General features: G+C 52.3%; 2 protein-coding genes across 2 annotated transcripts; both read left to right on the top strand.

The window, feature by feature from the left end:
- Positions 1–11574, top strand: COCSUDRAFT_66704 (hypothetical protein; the record flags this gene model as incomplete). Its single annotated transcript, XM_005646320.1, has 18 exons — positions 1–108; positions 362–478; positions 745–909; positions 1163–1318; positions 1597–1839; positions 2188–2373; positions 2779–3078; positions 3424–3585; positions 3965–4149; positions 5437–5599; positions 5932–6084; positions 6435–6637; positions 6993–7214; positions 8173–8302; positions 8751–9024; positions 9438–9646; positions 10499–10639; positions 10963–11574. 18 exons carry the CDS (start codon positions 1–3, stop codon positions 11044–11046), a joined length of 3201 nt encoding a protein of 1066 aa, XP_005646377.1. The 3' UTR covers positions 11047–11574.
- Positions 11575–12944: 1370 nt separating this feature from the next.
- On the top strand, positions 12945–17504 carry COCSUDRAFT_56283 (hypothetical protein; the record flags this gene model as incomplete). The annotated part of the gene is made up of 10 exons (XM_005646319.1): positions 12945–12996; positions 13386–13569; positions 13941–14050; positions 14619–14728; positions 15135–15296; positions 15548–15839; positions 16144–16325; positions 16355–16518; positions 16726–16845; positions 17411–17504. 10 exons carry the CDS (start codon positions 12945–12947, stop codon positions 17502–17504), a joined length of 1470 nt encoding a protein of 489 aa, XP_005646376.1.
- Positions 17505–21148: the final 3644 nt, after the last annotated feature.

The raw sequence follows: 21148 nt of genomic DNA, 5'->3' as shown, positions 1-21148 counted from the left end.
ATGGCCTCCGGGCCAGCAGCCCAGCTGCTGGACTACAGTCAGCCTATTGATGTTCCATTGCTTGACGCAACGGTGGCAGCATTTTATGGCGCAGCTACCCCAGCAGAGGTGTGATGAAGCTTTATTTGTGAAGAAAATACGACATCTGCAGCTTGCTGCGAATCTCCTATGTCGCTTTGATTGATTGCCTGAGGCCTTGACGAGGGAGTATGTGGATCCCCGATACAAAAGGCGGAAAGGCAGCTGTTGTTACAGTAAAAGATCACTTCTAGAAGGCGTTCCAATGGCGCCCATTACGATTATAATATTATTATATGTGTGCAAGGTCAAAAGATACCTGACGTGGGGCTGTTCCTTGCAGAGGACGACTGCAGAAGACATCCTTCGCAAAATACAGGAACACCCAGATGCCTGGACGCGTGTGGACAGGATATTGGAGCATTCACAGAGCCAGCAGTCCAAGTTCTTCGCTCTACAGGTAATCTTAATCTGGACAACGACACATTTTTTCCATGTAATGCATACAGAAAAGCCCTATCTTTTGTGTTCTCGAAAGGACTGTCCTGACAGCAACATAAAGGACTGCAAAGCCAACTCGCGCAACTTGGTTCTTGAATGAGCAAGAATTGCCTGCATGAGATCTCAGCACAATCCATAGACAAGGTCACCTGCAGAGCAGGCTCATCAAACTTTGTTGTTGCCTTTCCATTAAGTCCTAACGCAGTTCCAACGGTTGATCCGCAGATTTTGGAGGAGCTTATAAAGCATAGATGGGGTGCCATAGACGACCAGCAGAGGGAGGGCATCAAAAATTACCTCTCCAACCTCATCATCAAAATATCTTCTGACGAGGTCACGCTGCGCCGTGAGAAGGTCTTCCTGAACAAACTCAACATCCTCCTAGTGCAGGTACGCACAGACACTATCCCATCAGCCATGGCACTGCCTCTGCCTGTGCCGTGCACATGCCCCTTGCTACTATCAGTCAACCTGCTCTATACAAGCCAGTTGTCCAGTTCTCAGCTTGCAAATTCTGGGGACATGCACATGAAGGGTTGCTGATTTTTTTAAGTTGCAAGATGTGGTTGAATCAGTGCTGCAATTGCCTATTAGGAAGCTCCTCTCGAGATGGTGTGTGAGATGAGCGTTGTTGGCGCCGCAGGTGTTGAAGCAGGACTGGCCGCACAAGTGGCCCACCTTCATCCCGGACATTGTGGCAGCGTCCAAGACGAGCGAGCCGCTGTGCGAGAACTCCATGGTCATCCTCAAGCTGCTCTCTGAGGAGATCTTTGACTTCTCCCGCGGCGAACTCACCCAGGTGTGCGTCTGTGCTTGCACATGGGCTGCATGCGTGCCAGAACATTCTACAATGTGCTGCTGCATTTGCTTCCTGTAATTCCTTGCATGGCACATTGGCAACAGTCTCTACAGGTTGACTGTCAACGCAGAGAGGGGAGAAACGCACTTGTCTTTAGTAAGTTGAAGGAGGCGCCACGCAAGTGTGGATAGCTTGTACTGAGTCAGAGGAGGAGGAAAAGGAGGAGAGTGCTGTGGATATGAGGCCGTGGGTGAGTGACAAATATTGGATGTGCGCAGGCAAAGACGAAGGAGCTGAAGAATTCGCTGAACCAGGAGTTCCGGCTGATCCACGAGCTGTGCCTGTTTGTGCTGAACGCGAGCCAGAAGCCGGAGCTCATCCGCGCCACGCTGTCCACGCTGCACGCGTTCCTGTCGTGGGTGCCCCTGGCCTACATCTTCAACTCCAACCTGGTCGAGGTCCTGCTCAAGCTGTTCCCTCAGCAGCCCTTCCGCAATGTTGCCCTCCAATGCCTCACTGAGGTGCGCTTTTTTTCCCCCCCCCCCAAACTCTCTGCAAAATGTTGGTCACAAACAGAATATTCCGTAATGTTGCAATGCATGCGGAAATGCATGGCTGAGGATTTCTGGGCTCAGCCAAGGTCTCCTGACAGTTTGCATGCATGCATGCCTACTGTTCATCAATGACAAGGAGGAGTGCAAAACGGGGGATTCTTGACCTTGAAGGAAAAGCACTCTGCACAGCATCAAGCAGGATGCACGCTAAACACAGGAGCTCTGAGCGGGTCGCTGCCAGATAATTGCTGTCGTAGTGAAAGTCAAACCAAGACTGTCTCTGGCACTGTGGCGTAATTATGTCTGCTTGCGCAGGTGGCCGGTCTCCAAGTGGGCGCGGAGCACAACACCCACTTTGAGGGCCTGTTCAAGGTGTGGATTGGGCAGCTGGGCAGCATCCTGCCCGCGGGCACCAACATTCCAGCCGCCTACGAGCGCGGCAGTGACCAGGACCAGGACTTTGTGCAGAACCTGGCCATCTTCCTCACCACCTTCTTTAAGGTCAGTTGCTGGCCCCCAGTTGCACACTGCCTACTGGCTTGCAGCCCCGTGCATTCTCATACGTGATGATGTCGCTCACTTTCCAATACAGTCGCTCCAGTGCTGGACCAGTCCAACCCAAAGCTGCATTTTCCGAAGATGCCCAACAATATTTGTTGACCTTCATAATTGTTGAGGAGCTGAATAGGCAAACGGGCAATGTCTAACCTACGAGAATGCACTTGCTGCTGTGTAACATTGCTGACTTCCTCCAGATCAATCAAGGAGCCTGAAGAACCGCTGAGGAGCCTTTGCTCCTGTTGGGGAGGAGCTCCTGGCAGAGAGCTTCTCTTTTTGGCAATTCAATGCTTGAAGTCGACAAATCGTATGCCTTCTTAATGGGATGTATTTCCAACCGCCACGCAGGCGCACATCCCGACGCTGGAGACGACCGATGAGAACCGGGCGGCGCTGCTGCTGGGCCTGGACTACCTGCTCAGCGTGAGCTTTGTGGACGACGACGAGGTCTTCAAGATCTGCCTGGATTTCTGGAACTACTTTGTCCCGGACGTCTACGCCAGCGTGACCACCGGCATGGCCGACGCTAACGCCGCGTTTGCGTTCGGCGGCGCGGCCCCGGCCGCCACCGGCCGGCGACACCTGTACGGCGCTGTGCTGTCGCGCCTGCGCCTGCTCATGATCTCGCGCATGGCCAAGCCCGAGGAGGTGCGCTGCCCTTTGCCTTTATCAGACAAGAGTACTAAAACTGCATGCATCTCACACTGCAGTTGCCGGACTGTGCGGTTGTGCTAAAATTGCACACCTTTCCTCTGGTCAATGCAGGTTGATTGCTGTACACTTGCCCATGTTCCCTTGTGGCTGCTGCCAAAGATCATGGTGAAAGATGGATATGAACTTGGCGCAATTTCTGCTATGCATGCTAAAAGGTGCACTATCTAGAGGTAATCAGATTACAAATGACCTAGGGGAACACAAATGGCTGAGCACATATTCAAATCTGGTAGGCGGACATGGCAGATTCAGGCATAAGTGTTTAACAAATGTGTGCAGGTGATTGTGGTGGAGGACGAGAACGGCAACATTGTGCGCGAGACAATGAAGGACACAGACACGCTGGCGCGCTACAAGACGATGCATGAGACGCTGGTCTACCTCAGCCACCTGGACCATGACGACACCGAGAATCAGATGCTCGAAAAGCTCCGCCTGCAGGTGCGCGCACATGCTCGCACATGCCCCCGCAGTGTGCATTCTTGGCAATGGCCCTGCTGATTACTTTCTGGCACTGGTTTGGGATGGTGCTCACTTGCTCCATTCCATACCGCTGCCATGGGGGCGTCAGCAGAGCTGTTGCTGTGTTTCAAATGGAAGCATAGCAATAGTAAATGTTTTTTGACAGTTGGCTTTCGGTGGCTGCATGCCTGTTGTATTCCTGGATTTAAACATTTTGTCCCTGCACTTGCTTGTCCCTGCAGTTCCTGTCGCAGCTGTTATGTAACCAGATGTGACACGATGCACCGGTGAATCACAAGTGACACACTGCACGGGTAAAGCAGAAATGTCACACTGCAAGGGGTGCACCGCTGCGCAGCTGAACGGGAAGGAGTGGAGTTGGGGCGCGCTGAACACGCTGTGCTGGGCGATCGGCAGCATCAGCGGCAGCATGATGGAGGAGCAGGAGAACCGCTTCCTGGTTACAGTCATCCGCGACCTGCTCAACCTCTGCGAGATCACCCGCGGCAAGGACAACAAGGCCGTCATCGCATCCAACATCATGTGCGCGCACCAACGCCCCTTTCCCTTCCATGCTACAATTTCAAGACGGCATGCACTTGTAAAAGTCAAATTTTTGATTTTGGCCTTGTTGAGGGTTCAACCTTTCCCTCCCAGCTCTGATCCCTCAGGCGGTAGTGAGAACAAGAGTTGTATGTCTCATTGTACCACCTTTATTTCTGGATCTTGAGGTGGCAGCTTAGAGTGCTCTTCATGGGGGCACCTGACAGGAAAGGCAGGGATGCAGAAACCACGCCATTTGTCAGTGGCTTCCTGGACAAGTTCTTTCGTGAAGGTGATTGCTGGCCAGTGGGCTCGGTGGTCTGATAGCTGTAGAGTGCGCTGCATATGCATGTGTCCATGCTATGGCACGTGAGTATCTCCGAAACCATGTGAAGCTGGCTTTATGTGACAATCTGTCTCGCAAGCCAGCGTTGCATTAATTCCGGGAGACTCGCATGTAAGGAGCCCACTCACATGCACATGCATGATTGCGGTTGCCTCTTGAGAGTATGGGGTTCTCGGCAAAGGAGAGCTGTGCACCTGTCTATCAATAAGAGTAGCAGAAGGCTGTGCGCTTGCATTTGTCACTGCTAAGCACATGAGAGGCTCTCCGAAACCAGTATAATGATGGCTCATGTTGACTGATGCAATGCAAGCCAGCGTTGCACTGTTTCAAAGACACTGCCATTCTTGCCAGCATTCTTACATGCATGCGCATCAACGTGCCTGGCGTCTGGGTCATTCTTAACTTGGACCTTGAGGAGAGAACTGGTTGGCGTTTTGCCACAACTTGATTTGGCCTCGGCAAGCTGCATGCATGTTTTGCCTAGAGCCCGGTCACAGTGTGATCTGACCACTGTGGCAGCAGAAAGTGCGCGCATGCTTGTGCATGTAATTGTGCTTGATCGCACAAGTATCTCCGAAATCAAGTGTGACGGCTCCTTGGGTGGTCGCATCTGAGCCATCATTCCTTGGTTCCAGAGAGACTTGGATGTACTTAGCACACGTACATGCACACCCATCAGCCTGGCTACCAGTTGAACAGGCCTTTGTTATTTGAGTTCCACCAGAAGATGAACAGAGTGCAACCGTATTTAGGTTCTCGGCCCTCGGGTCCTGTGCCGGGGGCTTAGCATTGTTAGCCATGCTTTCTCTCCTTTTCATGCCCTCTGGTCTTCGCTTTCAGTTGTCCATCGTCACGCCTGATTAGTTTGTGGCGTCATCCTGGGGAGCACAAGAGTGTATATCTTGTTGCAGGTTGTTGACTGCGTAAGTAATTGTGTGCAGGTACGTCGTGGGGCAGTATCCGCGCTTCCTGCGCAATCACTGGAAGTTCCTGAAGACGGTTGTGAACAAGCTGTTTGAGTTCATGCACGAGACTCACCCCGGCGTCCAGGACATGGCCTGCGAGACCTTCCTCAAGATCTGCCACAAGTGCAAGCGCAAGTTCGTCATCATGCAGGCACGCCCACCCTCCCTCTTCAGCCCGGCTTTCCTTTTTTGTGATTGCAGCTGAGGCTCTTTGCTTGCAGAACAGAGCTTAATGAGAGCTTGCTGAATTCAAGGGGAGCAGCGCCCCCTTCTGCTGTCATAGCCCTTGGGGCAAAGCAAAGATTTCCTGGGAAGATCCCAGGCATGTGTTGAAGGCAACATCTTCTTTGATGGAGGAACTGCGTAAAAATCGAACCTCTTTGGCTGAACTGTGCAGGGCCGAGCAAATGGGATTTCCATGCATATTGCGATATGATTGGCGCACTTAATGGCCTTGCATGCCCACTGCAGGTTGGGGAGACAGAGCCGTTCATATCGGAGCTGCTGGGGGAACTCACGGCGACGATCCAGGACCTTGAGACTCACCAGATCCACATGTTCTATGAGGCCGTGGGCCTCATGATCTCCGCAGACTCTGACGCCAAGCGACGAGAACAATACCTGGTGCGCTGCTGGCCTTCTTTCCTACTTTCCTTCTTGTTTGATCTGCATGGCTCAAATACTGGAACGGTGTGGTCAAATGTATGCTGAGACACTAAGTACAGTCATGAGTTGGCCAGTCTTTTCTTCAGAAGGACTGTCATCATGACTGACAGGCCGCATCAAGTGTACGTGAAGTTGCAGCTGCCATCATCCGGTATCATCATACCGGAGTGTGGAATGCCTGTTCAAGATTACAATCAGAGGTCTTCACAGCACGCAGATATCAGAGAACATAAATGCATTGTCTGATGATCGCAGCCTCTTTACATGCGCCCCCTGAGTGTATCCTGCGCCCTGTTCTGTGCGCGCAGGCGCAGCTGATGGCGCCCCCCAACCTGACGTGGCGGGAGATAGTGGGGCAGGCGAGCGCGCAGGCGGACATCCTGAAGCAGACCGAGGTGATGCGCAACGTGCAGAACATTCTGTCAACCAACGCCTCCGTCGCCTCCTCCCTCGGCCAGCCCTTCCTCTCCCAGATCACCCTCATCTACCTGGACATGCTCAATATGTACCGGTGCGCCGCCCCCCTGAATTTACTGCTTGTCGGTGCATACATTAAAGACAATCCGGCTGAGATTTTGGGGCCTTAAAGGCTTGCCACTTGGATCGACGGGCGCAAAGATCATTCCATGTCTGCTGTCCATTGGAACGGTGCGAAGAGGCTATGAGCATGCCAGGCAACATTCCTCTTGCTCAGGTCTGGAGATGAGTGCCTTGAGGCTCCTGGCCCACATCTGCCGAGACTGTTGTGTGTGTTTCTCCGCGTAGCCATGCAAGCTTGCGGTCCTGATCTTCACGAACTCGAGGATCTACAAAAAAAGTGACCGTGCTTATATGACTGACCGCCGGCTGTGTCCCCTCCCTCACAGGATGTACAGCGAGCTCATATCGGCGGCGATAGCAAGTGGCGGCCCGCACGCGGCGCGCACATCGCAGGTGAAGCTGATGCGCGCGGTGAAGAAGGCGACGCTGCGGCTGATTGAGACGTTTGTTGACAAGTGCGAGGACACGCAGCTGATCGCCACCCAGTTTGTGCCCGCCATGATGGATCCCATCCTGGGTGACTACGCGCGCAACGTCCCAGATGCCAGGTGGGCTTTTGTCATCCCATTACTAATCGTAGCAGCCCTGCAAGCTGCGCCATTTCTGGCTCGGCAGACTGCGCCATGTTTGGCTTGAAACGTGCAGCCTCACTCGGCGCGATGGACTCAGCGGCCTTTCGCGCTGCGGCCAGCTTCCCCGCAGTTTTCTGCCTGACCGCCTGCTTTGCTGCGAGCAGCTGCCCATCTTAGGCAGTCAGGTAGTTGGGCTTCCTTTTCAGGCCCTTACCTTCAGTATGACTCCAATTGTAGAAGGCTGCCTCCGTTTCTCGCCCGGGCATGTTGTCAGTGTTTTAAAAGAAATGCTTCAGGAGCAGTGGGCGCGGTTCATTTTCTGAAGAGGGTCTGAAAGATTAATTCACTAAAGAAGATGCCTTCTTTCCAAGCTCAGGTATGCTGTCATATCACCAACCAAGTGTCAGTGTACCTTGGATGAGGACGAAAGCATATTCTCTTCGAAAAGGGCACTCAAGAGAGTTCCTGAAGAGATGCTGCTTTTGCCCCTTTCTTCAGGCATGCCGTCATGTTTAACAAAGAGCCTGTGTACCTGGGAAGTAGTCTTCCTTCCAGAAGAGACCCGTATGAGGAAGAATCTGCATACATATTCTACGAATGCATGATGTCGTGTCATTCATTAATTGCTAGTATACCTGGGAATAAAGCGTCGCATCCTTATTCAGAAGAGGCTCTCAAGACTCTTTTCTGACGAGAAGGTGCCTTCAATCATCGCCCAGGTGTGCTGTCGTTTTACTGACCATTTGTCAGGATACCTGATGGCTGCCAATTTCGACATGAGTCTGGCTGGCGGTCTTGCTGGTTTTCATTGAGCTTGCAGGGCATGTCTGGGGATGCGGAAACAAGCTTTGATCTCAGGGGTAAACTTAATGGATACCCTTTTACATTTATTTTCTCTCTTGCAGCAATTTAATTCCCTGAAACCCTGGTGCAGGGATGCGGAGGTGCTGAGCGTGTTTGCGGCGATCATCTCAAAGCTGCGTGAGGCAATGGCGGCCGAGGTTCCGCGCATCTTTGAGGCCGTCTTCGAATGCACCCTCCAGATGATCACCAAGAACTTTGAGGTGCTCCCTGCTGCCGCCGCCTGTGCTCACCAAGCCTCTGCAGGGTGTCACGTTCCTTCTTTGCTGCTGTTTTATGCCAACTTGGAGATAATGGTGCAAAGTACCGGCTGAAGGGCCCTTGAATGCGTGATGTATGCGTAGCTCGTCAAATATATGGTGGCCTGTGAAACCGCAGCTGCATGCAGTCTTGGGTGTGACCATTCGCCACAAATAAGACTGGCAGCTTCGCACATCCCCAGAGGTCCTTCTGGATCATCTTGGTGGTGGCATATACCGATGCCATCCATGAAATGCGCGCTGATCTTCTCAACCCCCCCGAATGACGGACACGGTGCAAACGCTGGCTGTCGGGGCCTTGATGAGGAATTGAAGGTGCATACATGCTGCACAAATTTTTTGGCTTCACAGGCTACAGAGAAGGCTGAGATCTTTGCGCATGCATATGCAGGATTACCCGGAGCACCGGCTGCAGTTCTTCAACCTGCTGCGGGCGATCACCAACGCGTGCTTCCCCACGCTCTTCGCCATGTCCCCGGGCCAGCTCAAGCTGGTCATCGATTCCATCGTGTGGGCATTCCGCCACACCGAGCGCAACGTGGCGGACACCGGCCTCAACCTGCTGCTTGAGCTGCTGCTCATGTTCAGCCGCAGCGACTACGCCACCCAATTCCACCAAACCTACTACCTCCAGCTCGTGCAGGAGATCTTCGCCGTCATGACCGGTGTGCGCTCGCCCTTCCGCCCTTTTTACTGGTTGCATTTCTGCGACATTTTATGGCGGTAGCAGCACTCTGCAAGGTGGGCACTGGGTTGGCAATGTGCAGACCCATACCACAAGCATGATGGGCACTGAGGGTCGGCAATGTGCAAGACAGCCATCCGTTGTCTTGCCGTACTGCACAGCAAATCGCTGGCCTTTGCGCATGCTTGCTGATGTCATTAGCCATTGCAGCCCTCTGGAGCTGGGAATTCTTGAGGCTGTCAACGCTCCCTGTCATTCTCTATGCGGCCCCAAAAACTTCAGCCGCCAGTGTCATCCCCTGTTTGCAGCAGTTGGATTCCCACTCAATTCGAGCAGGAATGTGTATCAACAAACTTTCAGGCTAAGAGTCGTTTGTTGCTGTTATTTGCGCAGACACGTTCCACAAGCCGGGCCTGAAGATGCACGCGAAGATCCTGCACCACCTGTTCACCATCGTCAACACGGACGTGATCAAGGCCCCCCTGTGGGACACCGCCGCGCTGGGCCCCTCCACCTTCCCCAACAACGCCGCCTTTGTGCACCAGCACGTCTCCCAACTCCTCACCACCTCCTTCCCCAACCTGCGGCCGCAGCAGGTCGAGGTGTGCGCTTTTGCTTCACCTGTTGCCTGCCGTGCTCGTCCTAATTAAAGTCGGAGTGCCCCTTAGTCGGATTAACTTTAGGAAGGCATTAACAATGCAAGAGTGCAGAAAGTCAACTCCAATGGAATGCCTCCGTTGACAGCTTTCAAAAGCTGCCTTCAAACGTTTTATAGCCTCAATATTCTTGGAGATACAAAATTATTATTTGACCCTTTTTGAAGGTTTTATTTGATTGGTTTTGACTAAGTATTAGGCCGAGTACGGTATCTGAACAGGCTTCTGAAGGCCAGACTTTGTCGACAGCAGGATTGCCCCGCCAGCAGCCAGTCATGCAGCAGCTGCATGACTGGGGCAACCCTGCCATCAATAAACTTCGCCTTTGAAAAGCCTGTGCAACCCTCTCGAATTGTCATCCAAGCCTTCAGAGGAGACAGCCGAGCAGTCATTGAAGGCACCCCCATGGCTTCAGCTCATGCGAGTTGTCCACTGCTGTGTCATGGGTTGCCTGTGAAATTCCAGATGGTGTTTTGTTGGTTTCTGGAGCACTTTGGCTTCTGCAACACCCTCTCTGCCTGGCGTTATGCTTTTGCAGCCAATCTGTTGGGCATTGCGGCTCAGAGAGGTTTGCGCGTGAACGATATATTGAATATCAATTTAGTACAAGTTGGCCCCGGCTGGCAGGGGGCGGCATAAATTCTGAGCACCGTGCCCATGGTTGATTGGGCCTTGCCGGAGTCCAACAAGGGGTAGGATTTGACTGCAGCTTGTCTGCAGGACGTACCTTGCCTTTTGGGCAGGAAACAATAGTAATGCTAACAAGTTGGCTGAGTGTGCGGGTGATGACGTGCGCAGGCGTGCGTGACGGGCATGTTTGAGCTGAAGGAGGACAGCGCCTTCAAGGCCCACCTGCGCGACTTCCTGGTTCAGACCAAGTCCTTCGCCGACAAGAACAATGCCGACCTCTTCGCCGAAGAAGCCGCCGCGCAGCGCGAGGTGCTATCGGAACTCCTGCCTTCCTTCTTTCTGACACACAGTGTTGCCATGGAGCATGCTATCATCTGTCATGATAAAGAGAGAATTCAGGGCTCGTGGGGAGAAAATGGCACCCACCGATTGCTAGCTTGCATAATTGCTTGGACAGTGTGCATCCCAAGTGGTCCCATGCCTCTCTTTGTCTCTTTTTGAGGCCTGTTGCATGGCATCCCTGCAAGCCCAGTGTGGATGCATTTTCAGTCCTATGATCATCTCCTGTTGGCACACCGCTGTGCTTTGTGGCTCTGCCACGATGGAAGTGACTCCGCATGCTTCAACTGCAGGCGGAGCGGCAGAGGATGGCGCAGATCCCCGGCATGTTGAATCCGCACGAGGTCAAGGAGGAGGCCATGGGAGAGACCGGCTGAATGACAACGCCCCCCGCCGCCAGACAAGTCATGTAACACCGGTCTGTCGCGGCGTTCACTGCCCCCGTGCCTCCGAGCGGCTCTTGGGAGGCTGGCCCCTTTTACCTGGGTGCTAGGCTGCGAAGCGCAGGCATCGGACGGCAACCATTTTTGCAATGTGAACTTGAGTTGTGCGGGGAGACCCTGGCAGGAGCTGTCCGCGCAGCCGGCTGAGTCTGCCTGTTTATTTGGCTTGGCTTGAGTTGGGCCACTGGCAGCTGGCAGAATATGACTTGGCGAGCGGCTAAAAGGGGTGTGCCGGGTGAGAGAGTTTAGCGGGCGCACGGGGAAGTTTAGGTGTTGTGCAGAATGGCGGGGGAATCAGGAGGGGTGAAGAATATGTTTACATTGACTGGCGAGTTGACAGCGCCACCTGTGCATGTACAAGCTGCCTGTTCCCACGATGGGACGCCCGATACATAGCTAGTAACTTGACTGCCGCTGCTGCGTGCGTTGCTGCGCGTGCCTCCGGCCCCATTTATTAGAGACTCGCGAGTCTGCTTTCGTGTGTGCGTCAGTGGTTAGGGGTGACAGGGTGACAAAAGCTGCAGTGCTTGTGACTGATGACTGAGGCCAGCGGTCTTGATGTGGGGCCTTCAAAACTTGGGCTTGTAAAAATATTTAATGCCCCTGATCAGGAGGGATTGGCCCTGCCAGATACATGTGGCCCTAACGCATAACTGAAGGTGCTGATTCAGATCGGATTGTGCCTGGCCAGAAGGCAGGGTCAGGTTGCACAGGAAGTCATGGCGCAGACAGCATGATGCACTGATGATGAGTCATCATGGTGATGTACTGGTGACTATAATTATTCTTGTTACACGCTTTTCCTGCCAGAAGCAAGGTGCGTCTGCAGACAAGCTGCAGTAAAGGCTGCCAAAATCCTACCCCTTGATGGACTCGCCAGATCCAAGCAGGACCCAATCAACCGTGGGCACGGTGCTCAGTACTTATACCGCGGCCGCCCCCGCCAGCCGGGGCCACTGGTGACTATTTGCAACCGGCAATTCACAGAACAGTCATCAATTCCTTATTCTCCTCTAACTTGATTGCGTATATGTGCCGCACAGACTGTGCGCACCGCTGCATGCATGCAGCTGCAGGCAAGGGGCAGGAGTGTTGTTCGGGACGTCCATATGTGGCGTAAAAGCGCACTTGCAGGCTTAGACTTGCATATATGTATCGTGCCTGTCATCATGGAGATCACCACTGGTGGCACTCCCTTCAGCTCTGGCTGATCTTATTCTCTCTCCCTCTTCCGAAGAGGGAGTCCTCTCTTTCGTTGTGAACTCCTTGAAGGAAACGTCATTGGCGCTCACCAGGCTGATGGCTGCTCCACAGAGATCTCATCTAGATCAAGCTGGTACTTAAGTGTCCTCTGCAGAAAAAACCTCGCAGTCAATGAGAGCCACATTTACGAAATGTCAGGTCATCGCCTCGACAAATTCCCAGGCAGCTTCCTTGTAATGACTGTATCGCTTTGGTTTGTCATTCGTCATGTGACGAGGTAAATATATATCTAACTGTGGATAGCGAGCAGATAGCGGTCAGCAAAAACCGGCTCCTTCTCAAAGCAACTTGCCCACGCCTGAGGATCGTGCACCCCCCGAAACTCCAGCAAGCAGCCTCCGCCAGGTAAGAGCTCTGTTACGCTCCATATGTGATCGCTGCAAGGATGGCCAGTCGACGTATAAGCGCGTGCCTTGTAAGGTTTCGTTGGATCACTGAATGTTCTAGTCCTGTCCTGGATGTTATGTATTGTGCAATTTTTTTGGCTCATGTGTCGACTACTCCGTCCCTCTTTCTGGTGTCAACGATAACGGCGACGGCGGAGAGTTGAGCCCTAAACCCTGCATCGGATGCGCCAATCAGCTCTCGTCGCCGATCGGAAGCCCCCTTCTTTCCTGCTAGGTGTGCGAGATCTTTTGAGTGGATGTGCAGGAGACTCAAGGTCTTAATGATGCTGAAAGGCATCCTCCTGCTGCTCCTGGGTCTTGCCTGTCACGTCGAAGCTCAGAGTGAGTTGGGCTTTCACCAAGCCCGTTTCTACACAAAAGCGCACTATTGATGCAATGCTGTGTATTGCGGGACAACATTGCTTTAAATAAGCGTATGTGAGCGAGTTTATTCCGGTGTCGTAAAATTTTCCTGGCCGCCGGGGTGACATGCAACAGTGATCACAACTCCTTGATCGCAGCGCGTGCCCTCCATCCTGCCGGCCACCAACGTTTTTGTGCGCAAGGGAGATTTTTTAGGGTTCTCCTGGCTAGGCCTAATGTGTCCCTTGTGTGCTGCTGCAGTCAACGTCGGCATCGGTGGGCCCCGGGTCAATGCCAACCTCAACGTGCAAGTGCCAAGGTTTTTCGTGGGCCTTCCGCCCAGAGTGTTCGTCGCCCCTCCCGTCTTCGTTGTCACCCCAAGAATTATCGTGACTCCAGGCGTTGCAGCCCTGCAGATCGGCCCTGTTGTCATCGTCGCGTCGAGGTGAGACGCTTTCCTCAGTTCCTCGGTTCCTCAAGTAATTACCATTTGTCCGCAGCCCTTCAACCTCATATGTCCAGCTGAAGGTGGTAGTTATTTGCATGCAATTGAGCAAGCCTCGTACTGTATGGCTAATATCCTGATGTGTCAAGCATAGCATCCTTGCTGCAGGACTTGTGTATACACTGCATGGCAACAGCCATTAATCATTTGGAAAACATTTACCACCTGTCCGGTGAATGTAGTGCTTCTTGCCACGCATAGATCAGGCAAGCTGCATGCACCGGGGTAGTATGAAAACATGCGTCCCCTGTGACTGACCTGCCTCCGAACCGCTTTGAATTTTGAAGTTTGAATTTGAATTCATAATGCAGGCCACGCCGCCGCTTTCGCCGCTTCCGTCGCCCCAGGCTGAGCCTCTCTTTCATCATTGGCCGCAAGCTGAAGCAGAACAATGACTTGGGCGATTACCTTGATGACTCGAGTGAGTACCCCTCCCTGAAGTATTACTATGATAATTATTACACGCATTTCCTGCCAAGAGGCAAGGTGCGTCCTGCAGAAAAGCTGCAGTTGAAGGCTGCCACAATTCACCCCTTGTTGGGCTCGCCAGATCCAAGCGAGACCCAATCAACCGCGGGGATGGTGCTCGGTGTTTGTACTGCGCCCAGCCACCCGGGGCCTGATTATAGTGTTTTATCTCGAGCCTCCCTTCCTGGGAGCCAGGGCATTTGTATGTCATTCGCACCCTTGCTGGCATGTCTGTCTCACTGGTATTAGTGGGGATTTGTGCTCTGCAAGAATGCACATTGCACGTGCCTCAGGCAGGCTATCACCTTTTAGTACTCCCTTCCTGGACTGCCTTGCTTTTCTATAACACCGCACAGGACTCCGTCTAGCAGAATGTCAGCAACCACCACAGTGCAGACAATCCCTTATTTGCCAAGCACATCCATAGTGCTGTCACATTCTCTTGATAGTAAAAGTGTCCTCCCTGTCTTTGTTTGTCTGTTGCGATACCTGCAGCGCTGAATGACTCGTGTGCCTTGCAGCCGACTATGAGGGTGATTTCACCGATGAGGATGGGAACCTGGTGGGCAGCTGCCGCCAGGGTGTATGCTACCCTTACAACAGTGACTACATGACCACTGCCGTGGAGCCTGTCAACCAGGCGAGAGCCCCACTTGCCATGAAATTCTTTGCATGCTTGCCGTGCATCTTGTTGCTGTTTCTGAACTCTCGCAAGACCACTATCTCTAAAGCTTGGTTTCCGCTGCCCGTGTGAATGAAGTGACAAGAAACATACTTTGGCCAGCTATAAAGCCAGCACCTTGCAAACTTATTAGCTTGTGCCATGTTGGCTGCTTATACTGAGCCCCATGCCCACGGTTGATTGGGTCTTGCTTGGATGTGACGAGTCCATTTAGCTTAAGAGGCAGAATACATGGCACCTTTTACCTGCAGCTTGGCTGCAGACGCACCTTGCCTCTGGCAGGAAAATCGTGTAATGCTAATCAAATATGTGTTGCCAAACAAGGCTTGAAAAAAGTTGAAATTGTTGGCTGCAGGTGCCCTTTGATGATGTTAGCACAGTGTTCAACAACAACCAGGCAGCGGGCAAGATCAACTCCGGCGTCTTTAACAGCGACCCGAATGCACTCATCGCCGGAGGCAAAATCAATACCTTTCACTCAATCTTCAATGCCAAGGCTGGCGACAACGCAGCACAGGTGCAAATTTGCCTCCTGGCGGGTTGGTTGACTACGTTTGCTCAATCCCGTCACAGCACATTCCTATGTATCGCTGCAAGAACGGGAGTTCCGGGGAAGTGAGATATGAAGGCTGAGGAATTTACCAAGGGAAGCTATGAAGCTTCATTAAGCCATTGCATGGATTTCCAGAGTCCTATGTGGCGCTCAGTATCTTGGAAACGACAAAAGCAAAACGAATAGTCTGAAGATGCGTGTGTTGTCTTGCGCAGACCGCTAACAACAATCCTTCCAACCAACAGCTGGCGACCACTTTTGCTGCTGCCAATCCAACGGCGAGCACGCAAATTGCGGAACCCCCGGCGGCGTCCCCCGGTGCCGTAATCGCCGCGGCCCCCGGCGCCGCACCCGTAGCTGTGGGATCCCCTGTTGGATCCCCCTCTGCCAACGGACCCGCCAGCGGCCTGGCAGCAAATGGCCCTGCCAGCAGCGCAGCAGCTAATGGCCCAACCAGCAGTGCAGCGGCGAATGGCCCCACCACGAGCACGGCTTCCACTCCATCTGGTGAGGCCTGAATCACTTGTTTTAGCATTCCAGAAGTCTTGCATTTCTTAGGGCCGCATTTATTACCACCATGCATTTCCAGCTGCCGAAGTGTTGAGATCAGAACATGATTGGAGCATGCGAGCGACATGGCTACTTCAGCATACGATTGCAGATGCACTTTTTGAGCTTGACACACAGCCTGCAGACTTTGAACTTTATAGGTCCCAATAAGATCTGCATGCTTTGTCAGCTTGCTCCAAATCCGGATTTAAGCGAGCCCCAACATTGTTTTCCGTGCTGAATAGCTTTGATGGCTGCGCAGGATCGGAGGCCAAGGCTCCAGCCGCCGGCTTCGCAGCCCAGACACCGGCAGGCTCAACAGTTACGCCCCCAACCGCCGCCGCCAATGGCCCCACTACATCTGCAAATGCCCCTGCCAAGAGCGAGGCTTCAGCTCCCACAAACTCCCTCGCAGCCACGGCTCCCACCCAGGCCAGCCCCAGTGTGAGCCCCTCTCCGGGCAGCTCGGGCAGTCCATCTCCGGGCAGCTCGGGCAGCCCATCACCGGGCAAGTCGGGCAGTCCTTCTCCGGGCAGCTCAGGCAGCCCATCACCGGGCAGCTCGGGCATCCCCAGCCCCGGTTCTTTGGACAGCCCGTCTCCGAGCAGATCGGGCAGCCCAAGCCCCGGCAGCTCAGGTAAGCCTTTCCTTTCTGGTTTCCTTGCTTGCAGGTGGAATGCAGGCTGTTTCTGCACAAGACAAGCTTGCGCAGAGATCATTGCATGCCCTGCAAGGGACATTCATGAGGTTTCTGTACTGCCCACTTGCCAGTGGAACGCCACTCAGATCCTGTCACATGCATGTTCTTGATAACATATTTAAAAGCATCCTCTGCATGCTGCAGGCTCTCCCATCAACTCCTTTGCTGCCAGCAGCACATCTGGTTCTCCAAGCCCTTCCAACTCCCCCAGCCCTACATATTCCCCCAGCCCATCATCCACCCCCAGCCCCACCCCCTCTCCAGGTAAATAACAACCCCCAGCTCCTCTTTGATAAATGCACTAATGCCCATCAGCTTTCCCTTGTGTTTGCCATTCTTCACTGGCATCCCCATCATGAATCAAGTGCTGGGTCAGCTTCTACTCAGACTAAGTGTTTTGCTCTGTGCAGTCTCTTCTTCTAGAAGCCCTGCATCGTCTGGCAGCTACTCCCAATCTCCAAACAGCTACTCTCCCTCCCCATCAGGTGCCATGCATCTGTTTGCCCGGCATGTGTTTGCATTGGTACCTGTTTTTGCCCGGCATGTGTGAAGCAGGGGATTGGGCCCCGACTGGCCGGCATATATAACGAGCACCGTGCCCACGGTTGATAGGGTCTTGCTTGGATCCGAGTCCAATACGGAGTAGGATTGTGGCAGCCTTGGAGTGCAGCTTGTCTGCAGACGCACCTTCCTTTTGGCAGGAATAGCATGTTGTAATAATAAAAATAAAAAATATTTGAGTTCATGGCAAGCTTGCAACGTGCTGCTCATTCTTGGGTCAGACTGGTCAAACTGGCATGCCCCTTACGGAGACTTGCGCTGTCTGCAGGCAACTCTTACTCATCCGGCAGCTCATCGTCTTCTTCAACTCCCTCGCCAACCCCTGCATCCTCCTACGGATCATCTACGGGCGGCTCTTCTAACAGTTACTGATCAAGCTCAACTGGGGGAAGCTCAAGCTCAAGCTACTCTACGCCTTCCCCCACGCCTGCTTCTTCTTCCTACGGATCTTCCTCCGGAGGAAGCAGCTCATCTGGCAGTGGCTACTCATCTGGAGGCTCAAGCTCTTCAAGCTCTTCTGGTGACTCCGGCTTTGGCGGGTTTGGCTTTGGCAAGTGAGCGGCAGAGCAATTGACTCCTCTAGAGACGCTCTCCACAGTTGATGAGTGCTGCAGACAACTTAACAGTCACACGATACTGTCAATGACAATACAGCGGTACAATTGTTTTGAGGGCATTTGGCCAGCAGAGCCTGTACTGGGCTGCATGCAACCCAAGATGGATCTTTGGCTGGAGTGACATTCGGTCTATTACTATGCATGATTTTTTGGGAAGAAGCTGTTGGTTTATTCTGCTGAATAATTTGGTGCATTTCCCACTTTTGCAAGCACTGGGTTCGTGCAGAGCACTGCATGTTTGAGATGACTGCTTTGGCGTCGAAAAAAAGTGTCCACTGGGTTTGAAGTTGCAGCAAGAATAAGAGACTCCCTGGTGAGATAGCCGCGCTTTTGACGGCAGAAGACTGATCTCAGATTGTGCTTCATGCTTGTCAGCTGTTTGAAGTGAGTACTGCAAATTTATTGGGAGAGTATTGACGTACAGAGGATTGATATATTTTGAGATTGAGATTGTGATTGAGAGTGAGATTGAGAAGATTGATTTGTGAGATTGAAGTGAGCTGTTTGATGACAGCTAGTCAGAGCTCCTGGATGTTGTATGGCACTTGGAATGTTATATTTGGGGTACACGAGGCATTCAATACTTGTGAACTGGTATTGATCGGAAGTTGCGGTCTGCTTTTCAGATCAGTGGTCAACGAGCGATGATATGAGAATGTTTGATTCTTCCGACTCGGATCCCTGTCAACATCCAGTGACCTAAATTTGGGGTCCCACATATTTTCAAGTTTAAGGTACTTTGAAGAGTGTCTTCCAAGTAAATACCACCTCTCCAAGTGCAGCAGAGCAATGGATTTGAATCAAGCATGATGATGAGATCCCTGGGATCTCTGGGACTGTATGATCTCTTTTCAAATATGAGTTCTTTCAAAGCTTGTAATCTTTTCAGGGCAGTTCAGAAATTGCAATGAGAAGTCTCTCAGATCTGAATGCTTTCTAGAAAACTGGCCTGACATCAACGCTGATCTGCAAATCTGTCATGCCTGCTGATAGCTGGGTGATCCCCTGGGCTGCCACATGCATGCATGCATGCATGCCTCATGACTCTTGAACATGGACATGCATGACTTGGAGTGAATCAATCTTCATCCACATATGGCATATATCATGATGCGCCGGGGTCACCGGTGTTCTCATTCCGGACCAGCGCTCTACTGGAGCACATGCACCGTAGTGACCAACGCTGAGAATTGCACAGGGTGGAAAGCAGAGGTCAGCAGACAAATAATCTTTACAGGCTCTCTTTTAAAAAAAGGCTTGATCTGGTCGCCCCATAATTAGCGCGGTCTGATTAGAAAAGGATTAGGGTATGCAATGCAGAGCATCTTGCCCTTTTCTTCCCCCCCTAAACATGGAAATGGTCTTTATGAGCAGATATTTATACTATTGATCCCAAACAATTATGCTTGATCAAGGGCAGCCAATATTGCTTTATCATGATTTCATTGCCAAGGAGAGAGAGTTTTTCTGCTGACTAGATGTTGTCAAGGGAGCTCAACAGCCAAGAGTCACCCTCATGTGAGCTATTCTTTGGTCCCCTATGGTGAAGCTTAGAGATAGCCAGGATAGACACCAGCTTGTCTGAGCTTCTGGTGAGAGTCTATCTAATCTTTACATTCAAAGAAGATTCAGCTACCTGACAGAAGTTGGCGGTCCGGCTTTCATGAGCAGTACTGCTTTCACGAGCAGAATTGCGATAATGTGTGACAGAGACTCTCAATATGAAGAAGTCTCACTTTGAAACCTCAAGTACGCAGAATTATGACCAAGTCAGTGACTCTACCCAAGGAAGTCGTCCGAGTGCTATCAGCTGCTGTGTGGAGTGATCAACCTGTGCAGCCTGTTCAGCACGCATTGCATCCAAATGGGCGCATGCATGTCACCGTACTTGCTCTTTTGGGTTTCATAGAGGTGAGTAACTTGATTTGCCATTTAAAAGACAATGTTTGGCTAAACTGCGGCGTTTGCCAGTGTCCAGCACTGCCTGTTCCTTCAAGATCAGGACGAGTGCAGGATTGTGGCCTCATATTAGCTAATAGGTGATATATCACCTTCGACTTGATTGTTTTTGAGCTGGATTTTCTGCATGGCTCTGCAATGTTTGTTGCTCTATCTGGATTGCTCCTCTTGAGATGTGCTTGTAAGGAATTAGCTTGAATGCGAATGGTTTTGGCACTCGCTGAGTGGCACTTTCTTTGAAGACCCGATGCCTTCTAGAAGTCAGCTGCCTGCTGTGTGTAATCTTCTGGGGTGCCATGCATGATCAGTGCTGCAGTGCAGCAGCAGCTGCCATTGGGCCGCCACCATTTGGATTTGAAAGGCGGCAGGCATAAGGCCCCTCAGGGCTCATGAGTCAGCGGCTACCCCACCCGGCATTGCAGCTGTGACCAACTGACCGACACCGGTTTGCACATGGAAAACAATTCTGTCATCATCACCAAGTTGATCTGGAGGTTTCAACGAAGCACGCTGAGGGAAGCTGCTCAGGCAAGGCAGGTGCCATCCTGGCGCATCCTGCAACGTCAGCAACGGTTCACGTGCGCCACGGTGTCAGGCGGACGAAGAAAGCGCCCTCCCAGCGCCGATACAGCTCTATTTACATATGCTGATCTGTAAGCGATTTTGGAAGGGAAAGTAAGTAAAGTAGGAAAGTTGGATATTGCGTACAGTTACATTGAGAGCTCGCGTGCTCCACGCAGACCCATCCCAAAACGCCGCGAACATGGGTTCTTCCTTCTGAAGAGCGGTTGTAGGAAGGTGGCAATCGGCCTTCGAAGGTCAGTGCGGACTCTTGCTGTGAAAGGTCACGTGTCCGCGCGACGAAGATACATTCTTGGCATTCCTGCTTTAGCCCTAACACTGAGCTAGGTGTTAGTTTTGGCACAGCAAGCGTGTCGAAAGCACCCCGATGCCCCCAGCATCACAAGATACTGCAGTGTCATCAATTTAAGCTGGACTCTGGCATGTTCTTGCGTGCAGGTGTACTGAGATCGCACCCCTCTGTTGGTTAGGGTGATCCAGAGACACATTCGATGCCCAACACAGACAGGCCCAAGAAGCCTCTCAAGCACATCTGCTTCGCGGATATCGATGGTAAAGACTGCCCTCAGGACGTTCGAAGAGCTCTGAATCTCGCAGTCTCTTTGGCATGCATTGGTAACAAAGCTTCTGACATGCTTGCAAAAAATAAGGGATGTATTATGATGTGTTCATGCTGAGGGCCCGCCTTTTGTCGCAGGCACCCTTGTCCATTTCCCAGACAAGCTGACCAGCTGGGGAGAAGTGACTCAGCCCTCGGTGAGCCCCACTCTCTTACTTCGCATCACTGATGCGCCACGAATCATGCTGATCAACAATTCTAGTTCATGTTTTGCTGTACTCAGATTCTG

The sequence above is a fragment of the Coccomyxa subellipsoidea genome, assembly GCF_000258705.1.
Source record: "Coccomyxa subellipsoidea C-169, whole genome shotgun sequence".
Lineage (NCBI taxonomy): Eukaryota > Viridiplantae > Chlorophyta > Trebouxiophyceae > Coccomyxaceae > Coccomyxa > Coccomyxa subellipsoidea.
This window is presented reverse-complemented; position numbering and strand designations above follow the sequence as displayed.